Source organism: Martes martes (genome assembly GCF_963455335.1).
Source record: "Martes martes genome assembly, chromosome: 9".
In the NCBI taxonomy this organism is placed as follows: domain Eukaryota; kingdom Metazoa; phylum Chordata; class Mammalia; order Carnivora; family Mustelidae; genus Martes; species Martes martes.
In genome coordinates this window covers 114,785,748-114,799,805 of record NC_137896.1, presented here as the reverse complement: position 1 = coordinate 114,799,805, position 14,058 = coordinate 114,785,748, and the positions used below count along the sequence as shown (strand labels likewise).

At 52.6% G+C, this 14,058-nt stretch overlaps 1 protein-coding gene across 1 annotated transcript in view; it reads right to left on the bottom strand.

Moving 5' to 3' along the window:
• The window catches only part of GALNT14 (polypeptide N-acetylgalactosaminyltransferase 14), a 208,349-nt gene that overhangs the window by 20,793 nt on the left and 173,498 nt on the right, over window positions 1–14,058 (bottom strand). Inside the window, exons 7-9 of the mRNA XM_080814691.1 lie at window positions 7,286–7,373; window positions 6,495–6,579; window positions 3,732–3,835 (exon numbers count right to left, since the gene is read on the bottom strand). Of these exons, the coding sequence (XP_080670817.1) occupies window positions 3,732–3,835; window positions 6,495–6,579; window positions 7,286–7,373 (277 nt within the window). The remainder of the gene's footprint in view (window positions 1–3,731; window positions 3,836–6,494; window positions 6,580–7,285; window positions 7,374–14,058) is intronic.

Sequence of the window (14,058 nt, the reverse complement as noted above, 5' to 3'; positions counted from 1 at the left end):
TCCGGACAAACGTCTGTCTTCACGCCTCCTCAGTGCAGCAGATGCCTCGCCAAGGTGCCTGCACCCCGAGACGCAGGAACAGCTTCTAGGCTCCAGGGTCCTGCGTGTTAGAAAGGTGGTGACCGGAGACCCAGAGCCTGACTCGGGCAGTCGGGGTGGTGCAGCCTGGAGTGTGCAGATGAGTGTAATGGATCACAGGGATAGCCTGTGGGATATTTAACACCCAGGCATTGAGTTGCCCTGCCCTCGTCTACACCACTGACATCAGGATGACTGTCCTCCCAGGGATGTGCTGACTCTGGGGAAAGTCTCATAATCCAGAGGCGCCGGGCGGCGGGGGCTCATGCATCAGAAGTGCCATGCGGGGAGGTGTGGGGCACCGCCCAAACCCTCTGCTTTCCTCGTCTGTGGCTCCTGCCAAGTCATCACTTTCTTAAGTGAGGGGGATGGGGCGAAAGGACGATGGAAGGAATCTGTAGGGGGTTCTCGCTGAGTCAGCGCCGCCACAACCTCCCCGGTGATGAGCGTCACGCAGGCCCTAATCCACTTTGAATTGCAGACAGGGAGACGGGTAATTATTCTATCCTCATGGGGGGCACCGCTATCTTATTTTCTTTAGACGGCAGACTCCTACTTGAGGGCAAATCTCCCCACCCTCCACCCTCACTTCTTTTCTCCTGTGTCCTCATCAACCCACTGGCTGTCTGACCAGGGCCCCAGGGGCACTCTGTCCCCGCCCTGCACCAGCCTAGTGTCTCTGCACCAAGCCCACGACTGCTAGACGGGAAAAGGGATGCTTTCTCCCTGGAAGCCAAACTATAGCTATTCACACACCATAGCTCGGCCAGACCCACCAAGGTTCCAATTCCATTTTCTAATCTGGTTTCTGAGCAAAGGTGGAGGGAGCTTGAGACACAGGCTCCGCTGAATGCAATGACTCCAGCTTGCACAGAGCCACACGCTCCGTGTACGAACACACACTGTACCCACAGCAGCAGGACCCACTGTACCCCTAGCCAGCTCAGGACAGGGGACGTGGCACGGGCCGCGGTGGGCACGAGGTGGCTACTGTTATCCTTAAGTCCACACATAGAAATGCACCAATAGAGACTCTTCCTTTAAATGATCTTTTAAGTTCTCAGGACCCCTGGGCCTAGAAGCTCTGTTATTATTTCGCAATGAACACATGGGACTTGAGCAGAGATCATCTGATTGGTCCATAACACTGTACTTCACACCATCTGGGGCAATCACGTTGCATCCAGCTCTCCTGCCAAACAAGGACTAGCCACAGGCCCACTGTGGTCACCCAGGGCCATAGACCGCAAATGCCAAGGGGGTGTCCTTAACTTCCCATACTCCCTACGGAACAGGACAAGCTGCAGCCTCGGTAGCTGCCTGGTCTGGGAAGAAGGAGGGAACTGCATTTCAGATCGTACTCCCTGGCCCAGTGGGAGGCTGGCTTTGAGGGGAACAGAACAGTTCTGGGGATGGAGAGAGGGGTGGACGTGAACGACACCGGGGCTGCGGCTCTCAGGACGTGGTGAGCTGGGGGGTGCAGAGGGGACCCTGCCACCCCCTGGAGAAGAACTCCTTCCCCCAGTATCGTCTCTCCTCTGAAGGTGAAGCAGTGCTCCCCAGTCCCAGCAAACCCCTGATCGTCACTCTTCTGACGGGCTCTTCCAAATCCCCACATTCTTGCCCTCAGGTGCCTACCTATGCTCTCCGGCAGAGCTGGACTGCCCCACATGATCTATGTACTATCAGAAAAGCACTGCATCTTCTGACATATAAAATGCTAAAAAAAAAAAAAAAAATCTAAAAATGGCTTTCAAAGCGCTGGGAGCGGGCTATAACATAACGGAATGGTGGGATGGGAGAAAACAGTGTCTCCTGGGATAGCCGTCTGCAGTGCTTTTTTGTGGTTTAAAAAATTCTGAGATGGACTGTAAAATGCCTCTTTCACAGCTTCCCAGAAGCCCCTCCCTCGTTCCCCATTCAAATCCGCACTTGGGAGCGTCAGACGACTGGGAGGCACCAGCCGAGGTTGCCCCTGGACAGGCTCAGGCGTGCGTCCACACCACCATCAACAGAAGGGACCGGCAGGCTGGACCAGAACGGGCCATCATGAAAAAAGACGTGCCACCTGAATCCCAAAGTGACTGCCACGTGGCGGAAAGGTCACACTCCCTCCACAAGGTTGAGGGAGGCTGTGTCAGCCCTGCCAGACACAGGCTAGAGCGAGATGGGCTAGAAGCATTTTCTAACAATTCAACACACAAATTCGCAACGACTCAGTGTGCCGAACTGTGAAGCGGTGAACGCTGTTGTCATAAACGGCACTGGAGCAGAAACGAGATGACTGCCGTCGATCAAACGGGCTGCAGGAAGGAGTCACTTGACGACGGGAGGAAAGGCCAGAGCACATTGCTACGGATCACGAGAGGGGAGGACAAGGCCCTACGGGGCCCCAAGTCCTCCTGGGCCTGTGCAGGCAGCGCTGATCTCGAACCTGTAACTGATTTCCCTGTTATGTTCCAGGACTCAGTGCCAAAAAGGGGACTCAGTTTGGTTTCGGGGGCTTGGGTTTTGTTGTTGTTGTTTTTTTTTTTTTCCTGCTTGTTGCTGAGCTTCTAATCTGGGCCCCGAATGGTACTTGTCTGATGGATTTCTCTACACTGCCCAGTTTGGGAGAACAGATGCTGTGGGTCAGGCTGGCAGCCATAAATTTCTGGAAAATAACTCTTAGTGACTGAGGAAGAAAGCCATAAAATACTCTGGAGGCAGGGACAGGAGAAAACAATGGCAGAGGACGATGCTTGGGATTTTTGCTGAGCGCCCAGACGGGCCCCATGGGTCATCCATTCTCGGGGCTGTGCCACCGTCTGGGGACCTGTGCCGAACAGTGCCTGGTGACACGCCTGCCTCTTGCTGTCCTCCTCTAATGCTTCATTCAACAAGTAGTTACAGAAGCCTCCTTCATGGAGGCACTGTTTGAAGCCCCGGAGACGGCTGGGAACAAAACAGAGCCGAATCCCTTCCTGAGGCAGGCTTGAGCTGGGAGCACTGAACCCAGGGATTTGGGGGTAGGCGCCTGGGGGTGAAGAGGATTGATGGCGACCCCTGTAACATTTGGTAAACATCTGTTGGCCGCCCCGTGCACACAGCTCTCAGCAGCGGGTTAATGAAGAGGGTCTGGGGTAGTCGCGACGGAAGCCTGGGAGCGTGTGGCCCTTATCTCAGTGAAAGAAGAAGGGGTGAGGGTGGCAGGGTGCACAGGTTCCCAAACCCAGTGGTATAGAGCTCATTCTGCAGCCCCAGGAAAGAGAGAAGTCTGGGACCCACCCAAGGAGCTCGTAACACTGAGCTACCCTACAGCCGCCTCGTGTGTTAAGAGTATGACATGGGGCTGCTTCTTGGGGTTGTTGTGAAAATCCGTGGAGTTAGGTCTGTCAAACTCCCAGCCCCCTCCTGGCATGACCAATGTTCCTTCCCTTTCCCTGCTCCCAGCTGGCCTGTTGTCAACTTGCCTCTGATGGTCTTCCCGGGGAGGCTTTCCTCCTGGAGAAATGCCCCGTTACCTCCAGCTTCCCAGCAACCACTCCTCTCGTGCCCTACCTGGCCTTGCCCCCAAGGAGTGATCTACTGCCTCCCTCAGGCCCTCATCCCAGGTGCGTGTGGGCCCAGGACACAGAGACGCCGCTGGCCCCTGGATGCAGACAGTGACTCACCGAAATTCTCTCCACCCCAGATGTCCATGTCCGTGTCGTACTTCCCCAGGTAATCGAACCAGGATTTGTCCATCACGAAGAGCCCTCCAGCTATGATGGGAGTCCTGTGCATTCGGAAGGGAAAGAGAAAGTTATGGGAGAGCAGAGAGGGGTCACCATCCCAGTCATCTGCCCCACCAGGCAGAACCCCACACACTTCTCTCTCCACTGCTTTTCCACTTTACGAGGGTCAATGCATTACCTAAAACAAGAACAGACTCCAGGGTTTTTCCTTTTGATTTTAAAACTCCTGACCTCACAGACAGGCTCATTTTCTCATCAGCATGCCTTCTGTAGGGGGCCAGAACTTGCTTAGAAGCCCGCTGTTCTGAGGGTCCGGGGATCCTCTGCCGGACTCTCTCATAGGCTCTGCCCAGCGTGGCTCTCTTTGGGGGCTCCACTGTTGGGAGCCCAGGCAGAGGAGGAGGACTGAGGCATCACCCGTAAATGGCACACCCATGTTTTAAGATTGGGCTCTCTCCCTTTTCTTCCCCCCTTAACTCTTGGTGAGGGGTTATGTCACCCTAAAATAATATATTTGGGTCCTAACCCCCAGTACCTTGGAATGTGGCCTTATTTGGGAAGAAAGTCACTGTAGAGGTAATCAAGTTAAAATGAGGTTATTAGGGTGGACCCCAACCCCACATGCCTAGTGTCCTTACACAAAGGAAACGTGGAGCCAGAGAGACAGACGTGCACAGAGAGCACATAATGGGAAGAGACACAGAGAAGACGGCCATCTGAAAGTCAAGGAGGGGGAGGCCGGGTGGCTCAGTGGGTTAAGCATCCAACTCTTGGTTTCAGCTCAGGTCATGATCTCAGGGTCCTGGGATCTAGTCCTGCATCGGGCTTCCCGCTCATCAAGAAATGCACTTCCCCTCCCTCTCGCCCTCTGCCCTTCCCCCACACTCCTGTAGTCTCTCTAAAATAAACAAATAATTCTTTAAAAAGAGACAAGAAAAGAAAGCAAGCCAAGGAGAGAGGCCAGTATAGCCCTCAGAAGGAAACAACCCCACCGATACCTTGATTCTGTGGTTCTAGCCTCCGGACCTGCAGGACGGTACGTTTCTGTCGATAAGCCACTTTGTGGGTGACGCATTGCTACAGCCCCAACAAACTAGCACATCCTCACCTTCGTCTTCTTCCTTGGGGTCCTGCCCCCACCTCCCCTGCCTCTGGCCACTGAGAGAGAAGCCAGAGAAGCCACTCGGAAAGCAAACTGCTGCCAAGGAAAGCAGGCGAGCCCAGCAGAGTCCAACCAGATAACCCAGTGAGCACCAGGACTATATCTAGAAGGATCAACAGTGGGGAGAGGCAGGTGAGCCTGCGGGGACCTGGCCCCTCATCCAGCAGGGCCAGAGGGCGAAGGGAGTTTTCTCCCATGTCAGGTAGTTGACGGACAACAGGTCAAGAAACCCGGTCTCCCAGGGCCATGACCCCCGAGCATTCCCTAGGCCGATCCTGGGAAACGCTCGCTCTCTGATGAGAGAGATATTCCCACAAGAACAGAAGCAGCCCTGAGACACCCCCACACTGGCCCAGAGAAGGTAAGCTGCACCAGCACAGCCGCCCTTGTCCTTGACTTGGTCGGCTGCCCCATCAGGGGCTGCCCACAGTGGGGAACTGAGAAGCTGCCTCACGTGATAAAGAGGTCCAGAAGTAGAAGCCATTAGCCAGCATGTTGTCTGGCTCCAATCTCCCTCTTGGCACCGCTCCAGCTCATGAAGGCTGGGGAGGGGGAAGAGGCCGGCAGGTGGGTGAGACATTGGTCCCCGGCGAAGTCCTCCTAGCCATACACATTTGTCGGAAGCGTCAGCATTCCAACTTCCTAGCTTCTTGCTTCCCATCTGACTTAAGCTGATTCAGTGCAAATGATCCAATGTTTATCATACAGCAGGTCCGGAGATACAGAGATGCCCACGAAGAATCCGGGGCATCCCTAAGTCACTGGCTGGAGAAAGTGCACCCTAGGGGCCTTTTGCATACTTCTGCAAGCACTTTGGACCCCTGACACCCCACCTGAGGCCTACAAGGGTCAGTGTGGAGATCCATGGTTCTGGGGCAGGTGTGTCCATCTTTGGTAGGAACATCCAGACCATACGCCCTCCAAGCTGAGAACCCAGGCTCCCCCATGGGGTGGACATCATGCTCCAGTCTACCCCGGCCCAAGGCCCCAACCCGTGTGCTGGGAGCCTCCCACGTGAAGGGAGAATGCAGACCAGTAGAAAGCATCTGCGGCCCTGCTGAAGAACCCAGAGTCGATGCGACATCACGTCCTCGCATGAGGCCGAGCCAACGTGGGCGTTACTAAGCAGCAGGGGCTGGCGGTAAGTGAACTGACCTTCTTTGGCTGAATCCTGACATCCAAGACGTAGCGGTCCTGCTCTGGCCTGAATGGACCATCTTTCCCTCTGTCAGAGGCTCAAGCAGGACCATCTGGGACCCTCCAGCATTTAATGGAAAGTATAAGTACATGGTAGCACGTGTGTGGGAGGACCACACTGAGCAGCTCCTTAGCACGGGTCTTATCAGGCCTCTGTCCCCTTAGGAGAAGTCTCCTTGAAGACAGAAACTCCTAAAGTAAGGGTAAAGGAGGGATGGCCTGCCAAAGAGTTCTTTTGGTTTCTTCTCAATCTTTTGAGCATCTAATGTGAAATGCCTCCTGCACGATGTGGCAGAGGGAAGGACCTAGTGGTGACGCTACCCACCCCTGACCTGACTTACCTTATGGGCTCAGCAGGGTCCAGACGCCGAGCCTTCTGCTCTGGGGAGAGTTGCTCCCATTGGAAGTGGAGGCTCCAGTCAAACCCTAGAACAACACCCACTCAGCTGATGTGCACGACACATCCCTTTTCTAGAAGCTTGTGAACACATCCAGGGAAGGTGGGCCTGAAGATAGCAGGTCTCACCCAGGCTCATCAGCAAGGAGGCAGTCGGATGTCCCTCTCACAGTTTCTTTCTACCTCCCACTGCCTCTCTGAGCCTTCCCTGCTGGGCACGGTGAGGGGATAAAGGGCAGACGATAGAGTCAGGTTCAACAGAACCCAGGGGGGCACTGAATGGACAGTCATGGGTGTGACCCTTGGTCAGGAGTCTTGGGAAGGTGCAAGCAGGTTTTTATGGGGCTGAGTCACCTCAAATCAGTCTTGGGGGACCAGCACTAGGCCCTGAGCACAACCATGGTGGGTCTCAGAGAGTGCATGGTGCCCAAGACTGTGGTGTCAGAACAGGTCAGGCCCCCCCTAAGCCAGGACGTCCTCGGCTTCCCTCCTCATCCCAGGGTGAGCCCATGTCGGAGCCAGAGCTCTGGGGTCTGGATGCATCCTGCACGGGACCCTGGCCATTGCATTCACAGTCTCAGTGGAAAGGCTACCACTGGGCTACTGACATTAGAGGACACAGGGCTGGACGTTCCAGACAAACAACTAGAGACCTCTCCCCATTCTTCCCCTAGAAAGATCTGACCAGGGGGAGTGGTGGTTTCTTGCTGGGGAGAAGGCGTTGTTCCCACTCACCCCCTCTGAGCTCCGTGGCGGACTCGATGTAGTTGAAGTTGTCCAAGCTGATGATGTCAATCACAGGGCACACCACCCGCGTGTAGTCCTGGAAGACAGCAGACTCCGGGCTCAGTCTGGGGCATCAAGGAGCCAGGCCAGGTGTCAGCAGGCACGGGAGGGCCTTGCCCTCATAATGCCAGGCTGGTGTTGTGGCCTTGACCAAGAACTTCTATCTTTGGATCTCAATTTTCTCATCTATAAAATAGAGCACTGGAGACTGTGACTGCCGTGGTTCTAATGCCTAAAATGCTAAGAACCTTTCTCTGACTTCTGGTGGCTTCCTCAGCCCCCAAAGCCATTGGAGCATGGCAGGGACCCAGCAGGGGCCAAAGAGTGAGGACACTGAGGAAGGGGAAGGCAGGAAGAAGGGGGCTCTAGAAGTCCTCCACCCCTGGTGGGCTCCAAGGAGGCAGAAGCCACAGGCAGCCGGGAAGGTGACCTCAGTCTGTAGTCACATGAAGCAAAGCCACACCCGCACAGGAAGAACACCTTGGAATTTCCAAATATTTTCATTTGATGCGTATGTTTCTAGGCAAGGTGAGGAACAGCATCCGTCCTTCAGATGTCATCTGTGGTCCTCAGAGATCTGTGCCTCCAGCCCTGACTTACACCCCCTTGCTCCCAGACTCGGAGCGACTAGGCCACAGGCCCCTTCCATGGGGATTTCACATGGGCTTTCAGGGACAGCTTCTTTATCTTCTCTCCAAACGTGCTCCTTTCCCTCGGGTTGCCTATTTCTGCTAACAGAACAGTCGCGCAGCCCTCTGCTTCCCAGCGCCAAGAAGTTTTGCCTCCGCCCATCACCCCGATCGGTCCTGCCCATTCGAGCTCCAGAACTACTCCTCTGAGCGCGGCACGCTTCTCCTTTTCCCTCACACCTGGTGGACCACGGCGGGCTCCTGACCTCAGCTCACCCTCTGCCCTTTGGTGGCCGGGGAAGTTGTCATTTGGATGGGAAAATCTCACTCTGCGGCTCAGTTGCTAAACCCCTGAACTGCCCAGAAGATAGGGCTCACGCTCCTTAGCCTGGCATGCGGGACCATCCACAAAAAGCCCGTCTCTCACTCTCCAGGCTCCTCACTTGCTGCATCCCACAGACTATCCCGTCCACAGTCATCAAAGCCACCCAGGAAATGTTTTCCAAATATGCAAGACATATTCGCCAGTGCCTGGGGGCTGTCAGGGCATTGCATGGGTTTCTAAAGTCTTCCCCGCTCTGGGTGAACGGCTTGTACCTGGCTCGCAGGAGGAGGGACGGGGTGCCGTGGGAAGGCCACTCCTCAGCCAAGCAGGAATCAGGCAGCCCAGGAGTACCAGCAGGTGTGGGCAAGTCAGGCAGGGCCTCTTTTGCAGTCTTCCGCACCCCCACCTCCCCTCGCCCCCCCTGCCCCCACTCCCACCCCTGGCACGGGTACAAGCCTTTGCTTCTCCTTACAGCCATTTCATTTCCTGGTTCAATCTCTCTCCCAAATGAGGCTGTCCTCTTATTTTAAGCTCAGACTCACCAGGTGCCTACTTTTATGTTCGCAGACTTGGTCCGGCCCTCAGCTTCCACGTGTGACTCATCCTGACAGTGACAAGGTACCTCGGAAGCCGAGTGGCCCGTGTGGAAAGAAATGCTCATTTTCAATGCATTGCTTCTACCTCGGGGACATGCACAGATGCTTCTTCTGCAGCCGGCACGACACCTGCCCAGCTGCCTCCACTCTCCGGGCTCTCCTTGGGCACGGTCACCCCATGTGTCTGTGTGTGCGTGTGTGTGCACGTCCAGCCGTCCACACCCATTCCCACCCATGGACACGACCCCAAAGACACTCCCGGGACTTGAATTCTGACACATTGTCACAAGTTCAGAGACTGAACTTTCGTGAGTCGGACGGACAAAGTTCTCCCTTTTTTGCCTTTGCTTGTTGAGCTTCGGGGTTTCTGTAGCTTTATGAAGTCCTTACGCGGACGCTTGTGTGGTCAAGGATTCACCTTGCCCACAGGTATGCTTGGCCCTTGCCCGGCTTCTGGGCAGTAATTTCTGAGCCCTCAGAACATCCTGCCTCTGTTTACCCGCGTGCCTTGGGATATACCAGACAGTCTATGTTAACAGTGTGACTTAGGCTAAGGGCCTTGGGCTACGTGGGGCCAGCTCATCCTGACCTCTGGAGGAGCATGGAGACCATGGGGGGGGTCAGCCATGTTTCTAAGACTGATCCCTCAAAACAAACACAAAGCCCAGACTCCAAGGCTTGGGTGGGCTTCCCTGTTCCTCAGTGATCTGTACGTGTTCTACACCGTTGCTGGGAGAAGGAAGTGCTGTCTGTCCAACCCCACCGAGGGTGGTGCACCGGAAGCTTGTGTCTGGAACTTTCTCTGTGTGCCTTTCCCCACTGCGGAGTCTCACCTGGATCCATTTGCTATACTAAACAGCAATGGTGACTAGAACAGCTTCGCTAAGTTCCAAGTCCTTCTAGTGAATTACTGAGCCTGAGGGTGGTCTCAGGGGGTCCCCTAACTGCAATCCTGGTTTTTTAATTTCTCCTCAATATTTGGAAACCGAAATATGAAATAAAATGCCGGTTGCTTACCTCCAGCCACAACCTTTCCGGGAAGCCTCCCAGGGACTCAGCCTCCGGGGTGCACGGGCTTCGTACCCTCTCCCTATAGGTTCTGAGGGCTTCTGCCCTTCTCTTACCCCTGCCCACAGCTCATGTGTGGTGTCTGCTTGGGTCATGGAGACCAGATAGGTGATGAGGGACCTTTGTGGCTAAGAGCTGTGTGGAGACACGACCTTCAAAAGAAGCTGCACGAGGCTGTATGCATGGGCCTTGAAGCCAAGACACAAACCCTTCTGAGGGACCTAGGGGGTTATTCCTGCTCACTCCGCCTATGTAGCCCTCAGCACCAGCCCTCAGCCTGCTGGGCACAGATAATCCTCTGGCACTGGCTGAAGAAGCTGTCTGTCAACCCCCTCTGAGGACACAGGTCAAAGGCTGGCAGCAGAGTGGGCAGGTCGGTTCCTGCTGAGAAAGATGGCCCCTCCTCCTACAGGTTCAGGGATAGAGGGACTCTCCATAAAGATACCCAGACCCACCACAGGTCCCTGCTTGTGTGCTCCAGGAGGCTGGTCTCTAAGGCTGGGCCCAGAGGTAGGCGTAATCAGGCAGCTGGACGAACCCCTAACAGACCCAGGACTGTACCCCTTCTTCCCCCGTCCCCAACACAAATCAGAGCCCAGGCCCCAGCCCTGCCCCACGGACAGGAGCCCAGCAATGACAGAGACTGAAGGCACCAGCCAATGGCCATTAGTGCTCCCTGCAGTAAACCTCTCCATTCTCCACCCGTTCATACCGTTCATATAATTAAAACCATACTGGGAACAGGCCCTGAAAACATCCCGCGAGAGATGGCGACGTGGCAGGCTCAGCTGGTGAAGTGTCCAACTCTTGATTTCAGCCCAGGTCATAATCTCAGGGTCGTGAGACTGAGCCCCATGTCAGGCTCTGCACTGGGTGTGGAGCCTGCTTAAGATTCTCTCTCTCCCTCTCCCTCTGCCCCTTGCCACCCCTCTTAAAAAATAGTAAAAAATTATAAGAATAATTAAAAACAAAATCTGCTAGAGAGATAGATCATCACTCATTTGATCAACCAGCTTTACAGAGCACTTCTGATAGTTTAGGAATTCTGACAGGTACAAAGATGAATAAGGCCTCACGGTCTAGGGAGGTGGGGAACAGGGGACAGAGGATTACGATGGGGCCTCTAAGGCAGCCGGGAGGGAGGGGTGCAGGAGAAGGACGGGTCCTCGAGGAGGTGACAGGAGATCTGGGTTCTTGTCCTGACTGCCACCTAGAATCCATGTCACCTTAAACACACCAGCACACACTATAAAGCAAAGACAAATTATTATCTGAAAAACTATCTCGCCTTCCTCACAGGGCTTTTGGATGGAACAAGGGAGGGAGGCGTGTGAAAGACTTTGAAGCATATGTAAGCCATTATTTATATAAATTTGCCAAATGTTACAGGGACTGAAATTTCTCAAAATCATTTTTTTTCCCACTAAAGAAATATGTAGATAAGGAGTGGGGGGGGAAAAGAGCCTCTGTTAAAAAAAATTAAAACCAACCTGGTGCTTGTTTCAAGTATCATCGAGTAACTGAAGGGAAGAAACGGGACGTCGAGAGGGTTCCATGCGGACAAGACCAGCTGAGGACGGCTTCTGACAGCCCAAACCGAGCTCTTTCTTATCTTTTTCTATTTTTGAAAATCCCAAAGTCCAATTACAGCTTAAAATTTCCACTTCCACTTACAAGACAAATCACGTTTTACTCTGAGACAAGACACAAAGGCACGTGTTAACACAGGCTGACACACGCCCACATCCCTGTCCTGAAGGGGAAGTCTCAGTTGAATGTTCCATCAACAGGAGTCAGCATCTGATAAAAACCTCCGCAGCCCACAGAGGCTGCTGTGGCCCCTGCAAGGGGCAGAGTCCAACCATAGCCCCAGGTCTGTCCAACCAGTCCTCTGCTACCAAAGCTTTAGGTCAGACAGTAGTGGGGACCGGGAACTCAGCCTGGGAGGGTGAGCCCTACTGTGGAGCCAAATGCCTCCCACAGGAGCACTGGACTGCAAGGAGCACTCACACGGAGGAAGAAGATACAAGCTTCATTAAGGCTGTCCGAGGAAAGCAAGTCTCCCCAACATATCCCGCAGGGCCACATCAGCTGGCGGGGGTGTGGGGGGAGGCAGGTGTCCTAAAGGTCAAACCCTGAACTGCCACATGACCCCATCATACGCTCATTGGGATGGACCTCAAAGAACTGGGAGCAGTTCTTAAACTGGTACTTAAACTTACATACTAATGTTCACAGCAGTGCTATTCACAAGAGTAAAAAGGTGGAAACAACCCAAAATGTCTATTAGCAGAGGAATGCGTAAACAAACTGTGGTATTCAGGCAGTAATTTCTGCGACATCGGACAACTTCTTTCTAGATACGTCTCCTGAGGCCAGGGAAACAAAAGCCAAAATAAACTACTGGAACTACATCAAAATATAAAAGCTTCTGCACAGGGAAGGAAACAATCAACCAAACTAAAATATAAGCCACTGAATGAGAGAATACATTTGCAAACGACCTATCTGATAGTTAGTCTCCAAAATATATAAAGAACTTATAAAACTCAATACCAAAAAACAAACAAACAAACAAAAAAACAAAAAACAATCAATTAAAAAATGGGCAGAGGACCCAAGCAGACATTTCTCCAAAAAAGACGTACGAATGAACAACAGACACGTGAAAAGATGCTCAGCATCACTCATCATCGAGCAAATGCAAATCAAAACCACAATGAGATACAATTCCACAGCTGTGAGAATGGCTACAATCAACAAGGCAAGGAGCAACTGTTGGAGAGGATGTGGAGAAGTAGGAAGCCTCGTGCACTGTTGGTGGGAATGCAAGCTGGTGCAGCCTCTCTGGGAAACAGTATGGAGGTTCCTCGAAAAACTAAAAATGGAGCTACCCTACAATCAGTCATCACACCACCATGTATTTTTTTTAATTTAATTTTTTTATAAACATATAATGTATTTTTATCCCCAAGGGTACAGGTCTGTGAATCGCCAGGTTTACACACTTCACAGCACTCACCATAGCACATACCCTCCCCAATGTCTATAACCCCACCCCCCTCTCCCTACCCCCCTACCCCCAGTAACCCTCAATTTGTTTTGTGAGATTAAGAGTTACTTATGGTTTGTCTCCCTCCCGATCCCATCTTGTTTCATTTATTCTTTTCCTACACCTCAAACCCCTCATGTTGCATCTCCACTTCCTCACATCAGGGAGATCATATGATAGTTGTCTTTCCCCGATTGACTTATTTCACTAAGCATGATACCCTCTAGTTCCATTCACATCATCGCAAATGGCAAGATTTCATTTCTTTTGATGGCTGCATAGTATTCCATTGTAGATCTATACCACATCTTCTTTATCCATTCATCTGTTGATGGACATCTAGGTTCTTTCCATAGTTTGGCTATTGTGGATATTGCTGCTATAAACATTCGGGTGCACGTGCCCCTTCGGATCACTACGTTTGTATCTTTAGGGTAAATACCCAGCAGTGCAATTGCTGGGTCATAGGGTAGCTCTATTTTCAACTTTTTGAGGAACCTCCATGCTGTTTTCCAGAGTGGTTGCACCAGCTTGCATTCCCACCAGCAGTGTAGGAGGGTTCCCCTTTCTCCGCATCCTCGCCAGCATCTGTCATTTCCTAACTTGTTAATTTTAGCCATTCTGACTGGTGTGAGGTGGTATCTCATTGTGGTTTTGATTTGTATTTCCCTGATGCCGAGCGATGTAGAGCACTTTTTCATGTGTCTGTTGGCCATCCACCACCATGTATTTACGCTCCAAAATACAGAAACACTAATTCAAAGGGATACATGCACCCCTATGTTTATTGCAGCATTATCTACAATAGCCAAACTGTGGAAGCAGCCCAAGTGGCCACCAACTGCTGAATGGATAAAGAAGATGTGGTGGAGAGAGAGAGAGAGAGATAGATCCAGTGGAATAGTACTCAGCCACAAAAAAATGAAACCTTGCCATTTGCAACATCATGGATGGATCTTAGTATAACACTAAGTGAAATAAGTCAGTCAGAGAAAGTCAAATGCCGTGTGATTTCACTCACATGTGGAATTTAAAAAATAAAACAAATGAGC